We start from the raw sequence: 6,466 nt of genomic DNA, 5'->3' as shown, positions 1-6,466 counted from the left end.
GAGTGGTGGTGGTGGTTGGGGATGTAGTGAGGGAAAAAAGAAAGAAAAATAAGCATACACCCTTGTGGGGAAAAAGGAACAGATAAATAAAATGTGCAATAATATCTTCTGCCTCCCCTTCCTCTCCATTCCCCCCTCACCCTTGACGAAAGGACATAACGCGCAAATTGTCTTATCTTGTAACGTTGTAGAAGCTTCTGAGTTGTCCCACTTGCTCAGGAGTTTGATTCAGCTCTTTGCTTTTATTCATTCGCCAACACACCTGTTTAACCGTAATTCCAAGCTTATTTTTTTTCTTCATCATATCTGCTATATATTATCTATTTTAAATAGCTGCTTTTTGTTTATCTGTCATTGCTGCTGTTTATTTGCCGTACAGATCACCAAGACGTCCCTGTGCTACAGTGTCCTCATGTCACGTAACGCTAAGGTTGCCCGGAGTGAACGGACCTACGTCAGAACCTACAACTACTACGAGCCAGGTACCTGTTCGGTTTCAATAATTTGTTCGTGTTGGATTCCGCCGGTTTAACCCTCGAACAACCGATACCATTGTTCATCTCCGATAGGTACCTGTTCGAGTTCAGCTTGATCATATTGGAGAGTATCATCAGTGTAACCTTTGATATTTTACGTCTCCGACATGCAATATCGATTTCTACTATAAGTTCCTGCTCGAGTTCAGATTGATCAATTTAGACAGTAAGTACCATCGGCGTAATCCTCGAATAGCCGACGTCCCCGATAAGCATGTATCGATTACTTCAGACCGGATACCTTTTCGGTTTCAGTTTGATTAAACAAAATGTACCTGAGAGCATCGGTTTAACCCTTTGGTGCCAGATTTTAAAATAATAATCGAACTGGAAAACCCAAGTCATGACGTACTAATTCCAGTTTTTGCGACTTGATATCCGTGTTTTAAAACTGATTCACATCAGAACCGGAAAAAGCTGTTAGTACCTTACAAGACAGCGCCGAGCTCGTGGTCTATCGCCTGTGCTTATTTTGATTCCTTCTTCTTTCATCTCTGTTTCCATCAGGATTAGGTTAAGAGTCCAGTCCCTGAAATAACTACGAATGTCTAGTAGGGCGTCCTGGCGTCTGTGGTGTAATTCCTAGGTTCCTTGCTGTTGCAAGTAGAAGACTTGAGTACGATTCCGGAGAGGAGAAGTTATTGTGTCGAATATCTATCTAGCTGCTAGACGCTGTATCCCACTCAGCAAGGTAATGACAAGCAGGGTTTAAAACAGCCCGCCTCCTTAATAAGCTGAACCGTCAGGATGGTAGCGTGAAATATCTACCCAAAAAAAGAAAAAACAAAACAACTTAAGATAGTATAGTCTCACACTCGCTTTAATATAAAACTATATTTCCCTCACCCCCCCCCCCCAACGTGGGTGGTTGGAGAGTGCTCTGGTGTCGTTTGTTCCTTCTATCAAACATCTATCGTCCTTATCTCTCCTCCTTCTTTTTTGTGTATGTTACTCTATTGTCACACCTCTATTCTTCGGCACTTATATGACCTTATTGTGTCGGAAGTGCCGTAAAACTCTGACTAAAACAAAACAATCCCCTACCCCCTGTATCTTCTCCCCAGCTGACCAGTCCACTGTGTTCTACGTGCCACGTAACTTGAGGGACGCAACAATCTGTGACGTATGCGACAAATGCTGCCAGTGATAAGGATCAAGTGACCACTACAACCCACAAGCAATCCGTGGATCTCTATTACGTCATTATCCTATTTCTGAACGTTGGTCAGGATATGAAGTGCTTTGTGGCGAAACAAACAATTTCCAATTTTTGACCTTTAAAAAAAATCATTTTAGGGTGCTAGTTGAATCTTTACTCTTTGCTGCCCTCAAATATTTGGTTAAATTTGTTTTAAAGTTTTCTTATGCTGCTTCGATTAAATTGATTTCTTTTTCTTTCTTTTTTTTGGGGGGGGGATATGTTTTGTTTTGTTTTTGTTCTTCTTTTTTTTGCATTGCTTGTTTCCTTTTTTCCCTCTGTATTTTAAAAATGTTTGTTATTTATTTATTTTATTCATGAGATCCTTCGGATCGTGAATATTTTAATACTTTGTTTTTTCTATGCTTTTCATCATTTGGATATCGCACGTTCTATTTTTTTTCCCCCAAAGCCCTTCATACTATTCTTCTAACTAAAATAAAAATGTAAACACAGATTACAAGAGCTATAAAAAGAGTAAAGTGTTGTGATTTTTTCGTTTTTTACGACAATAGTTTCGATGCTGATTGTATTGGTTTAAAAAAAAATCCCCAGTACTGAGAGTACTGAAAAGTTACATCGAACCAATCCTATTATACGGGTGCTAAGCATGGACAATCAATAAACAGCTGGAAAGAACAATTGTGGCGACAGAGTTGTGGTTCATAAGACGCATGCTACGTATCCCATGAAAAACAAATGAAGAAGTCTTGGTTGAAGCAAATTGTGGAAGACAGCTTATGACGAATATAAGAAAGCGACAGTCAAATTTCATCGGACACACGGTGCGGAAAGAAGCATTGGAGAATATTGTAACAACAGGCATGGTTTAATGGAAAGAGAGGCAGAGGCAGACAGAGGGAAAAGATACTGGACAAGATGACAACATGGCTAGGAGCAGCAAGAACAACAGACACTATTTCTGCAACGCAAGACAGTGAAGTGGAGGTCCATGATCGCCCACGCCAGTCGGCAAGGCACCGGATGATGATGATGCGTTAGGAGTACTGGCGCCTATGTTGTAGCGGTTAGGGGCTTCACCATCTTACGCAGAAGACCCACGGGTGATTGTCGGGTGCACTAGGGTGTTTGCTCCTTCTTTTCTATTAAACATCTATTGTTCTTATCTCTCCTCCTTCTGTTCGCTGTATGTTACTCTCTATTGACACCGCTGATCTTCGGCACTTGTATGACCTGTTTTGTTTCAAGTGCCGTAAAACTCTTATTAAAATTAAAAGGAGAAGACTCGAGTTCTACTCCCGTGTGAGGAGAATTTGTATCCACTATCTAGGCCTTTCTGCTCTGAAAAGTAGGAATGTGTAAGCATAAAAGAACTACACCTTTGCCACATAAAGACAAAAAGGAAGTTTTAAAAGTTTGCGGTATTATATTACAGAAGTCTGTTTTTGATGTCTTTTGTTGGTTTTTTTTTGGGGGGGGGAGTTGTTTTTTGTGTTTTACGGCGCTCGCAACTGCACAAGGTCATGTGAGCACGCTGGACACATTAAACATCTTTAATTTGACAGGAACTAATTTTGAATTTTGCCCAGATAGGGTCCGAAGCCTGCTCTTATCAATTTTGGACCACCAAGGACTTACACTCGGGACCTCTGAGATTTTTGGCCCTCATCCGAGAAGGCAAGGTATTAGATCTTACGTACGTACCTAAGATGAAGGGTGTGACTGTAAGACAGCAATAAGAAAGAGCCAAAGAGTAGGAGTAGAGAGGCTGCAGAGATAGATAGATAGATAGATAGATAGATAGAGAGAGAGAGAGAGAGAGAGAGAGAGAGAGAGAGAGAGAGAGAGAGAGAGAGAGAGAGAGAGAGTCAGGAGCGGGAAAAGGGATTGGGACAAAAATCCTGGACCTATAACGAGAGGCCAACTCCATAACCTCTAGACCACGAGAGCTTCCGTTTCGATGTCTAAAGCTATATTGCCTATTTTGGCGCACATACACACACACACACACACACACACACACACACACACACACACACACACACACTCACACACACACACTTTTGTTTGTTTGTGTGTATACTGAGCGCCGTTAAAAACGCAACACTTTATTCGCAGAGTATGTACAGTGTGTATCAAATAAAAAATATATTAAAAGAAGTGTTTTAAAAAGTCAATTCATTTTTCAGGAAACATGTATCATTTTAATCACATACTTTAAATAATTTGGATACATACTTGTCTTCCTTCTTTCAGAGTACTCATTTTAGACAAATGTGAAGATCAACACAAATCGATATCTAATAAAGAAATTTTATCCTTAGTAAACTGTACGGCCATCAATAACATGTATACAGACCAAGAATAATTATCAAATGGACTTTGTAACATTGTTAATGTTCTGTTTAGAAAGTTTGTCCCATTTTCGCGGTACGGCGACCTCCAATTACTGCAGATTCGCAAAACAGTCTTTTCCCAATAAATGATGCGGTTCAGGTCATCCTAAATGTGCGTTATGAGATACATGTCAGGTACAAACACGTTATGACATTCCCGAAACTGTGTTGTTTTTTACATGGGCAGTGTACCAGTGTGAGGGCAGGGGGTGTCGTTTTGGGTGACTGGGGGGTTCTGATTTTTTTTCCTTCGCACAGTGAAGACGACGCTGTTGTCGCTGGTTCGTTAATGCAGTCCTGAATAAGGCTCCTTGATCTGAGTCCTGAACTTACTAGTCGGCGCCTCACGCTGATACAAAAAACATTTTCAAACAGTCCTTGCATGCCTTGATCAGTTACATTTGCAGGAAGGAAATGATTCCTCAGAAGCGACAGCAAAATCTGACTGTCTTGGGCAGGGCTAGTTCTCGAGGCCTTCCTATTCCTTTGTCCGACATGAACATTTCAAGTGTGCTATAATCTTTGGAAAAGTAGGGAAAGAATACAAGCGCTACAATTTAGCAGCCGCTCTGCTTTTTCACGGCCAGATTTTCAGCCTTGTACAAGGCGGGGTCTAAACTTGCGGTCAGTTTTGGTAAGTTAAGGCGTCTTTTTGTGAAGGAATTTTTTTAAAGAATGAAATAAAAGCAAGGACTTTATTTGGAAAGGGTTTGTGTCATTTTCCAGGATGATTGTTTTTATTCATTTTGTAAAATAATACTCAATTAACACATTTTACTAAAGTATAGTTCAATGTACCTTGAGGAAAGGTACTCATGGAAATAACAAAAATCCTGCATAAGTGAGTAAAATATCAAATCTACTGTGTCTCGCTAAAATTCGTGACGATCAAAGCACGATTGACTCTTTATAACATTTTGAAATTATTGTGTTTTTAATTACGCCCAGAATATATATTATGAAGACTACATGGGGAAAACGACGGTAATCACAAACTGGAAATTGTGAGGATGCTACTTTTAAAAGCTTGTGGACTCATAACTTCATGTTTGCTTGACTGGTGGTTTATTGTTACGTGTTGTTGAATGGAAAAATCAAGCCTTAATAATCAACCAGCAGTTGAACAGAAATACAGTTATGAGTCAGCAAGCGTTCAAAATTGGTACCTGCACGATTTTCAGTTTGTGACAACCGCCGTTTTTCCCCTGTAGTCTTTATTCATATATATAATGTATCAGTTTTAGTTGAGTTTTTACGACGCTCGCAACTGCATAATGTCATATGAACGCCAAGGTTGTCAACAGAGAAGTCCACACAGGGAACCAAGCTTACTCTGCTCACCTCTCTAGTTTCAACTGCACAAAGTCTGCTTCGACTATCAAGGCGCCCCGGAAATAGCGGGTCACAAGAGAGTGACAAACATACAAAAGAAGTAGAGGTAATATGACGATGGTAAGGATTAGGAAAGAAAAAGCAGCAGTTCCGTGTATGTAATTCAACCACAGTTATGAGCATGATATTGATGAATCATCCCATTAACAATTCTACTGAGCATAAGAACATGTTAATGAAGACACTTCAGTCAATAGAACAGTCCCGTGGGGGGGGGTGGGGGTGGGGGTGGTATATATATATATATATATATATATATATATATATATATATATATATATATATATATACATATATATATCATACATTTATGTATTTATATATGGGCAAAGTTGAAAATAGGTGTGATGATTCTTTCTTTTCAATGTGAAAATTTGCAACTTACAGGCGTCTTTTTCGAGTGGTAGCGCGTTGCATCACCAGCAATTTGATATCTAGAGTCCGAGTCACCTTTCCCATCAAAAGTGTTTCTCAAATCCATCTACAACACACCTGCATTTATGCATTCAATCTCACTCTCAGTAGTTCCCAGCTGTTGTCGATTGTTAATATTATGGTGAGGTGAACGAGGTGGATCTAAGTGGTCGGTGATGCAAAAACAACTTACTTTAACTCTGAATTTCTGCTACGATATATTTTTGATGGTCATGAAAATCTACGAAAACATTTCTGGCTGATAAGATAAGAGTTCATCCCTTTTGCTCTGTCTCTACATCTCCTCCTCCCCCCCCCCCTCTCTCTCTCTCTCTCTCTCTCTCTCTCTCTCTCTCTCTCTCTCTCTCTCTCTCTCTCTGTCTGTCTGTCTGTCTGTCTGTCTGTCTGTCTCTCTCTCTCTCTTGCAGGCGCTCCCCCCCCCCCCCACACACACAAGCACACACACTCACACACACTTATACACACGCACGCACGCACGCACGCACGTAGGAAAAGACGAATAGAAAAATGTAAACAAAAAGTAAACAAAAAAGAAAATAACACATTGG

The 6,466-nt window shown here is 40.1% G+C and overlaps 1 protein-coding gene across 1 annotated transcript in view; it reads left to right on the top strand.

Moving 5' to 3' along the window:
- LOC101861335 (CD109 antigen) overlaps positions 1-1,948 on the top strand; it is a gene marked incomplete at its 5' end in the record, with an annotated part of 40,801 nt that extends 38,853 nt beyond the window's left edge. The window contains 2 exon segments of the mRNA XM_013090187.1: positions 380-482; positions 1,601-1,948. Coding sequence (XP_012945641.1) covers positions 380-482; positions 1,601-1,683 — 186 coding nt within the window.
- Positions 1,949-6,466: the final 4,518 nt, after the last annotated feature.

Source organism: Aplysia californica, unplaced genomic scaffold, assembly GCF_000002075.1.
Source record: "Aplysia californica isolate F4 #8 unplaced genomic scaffold, AplCal3.0 scaffold01169, whole genome shotgun sequence".
Lineage (NCBI taxonomy): Eukaryota > Metazoa > Mollusca > Gastropoda > Aplysiida > Aplysiidae > Aplysia > Aplysia californica.
This window is presented reverse-complemented; position numbering and strand designations above follow the sequence as displayed.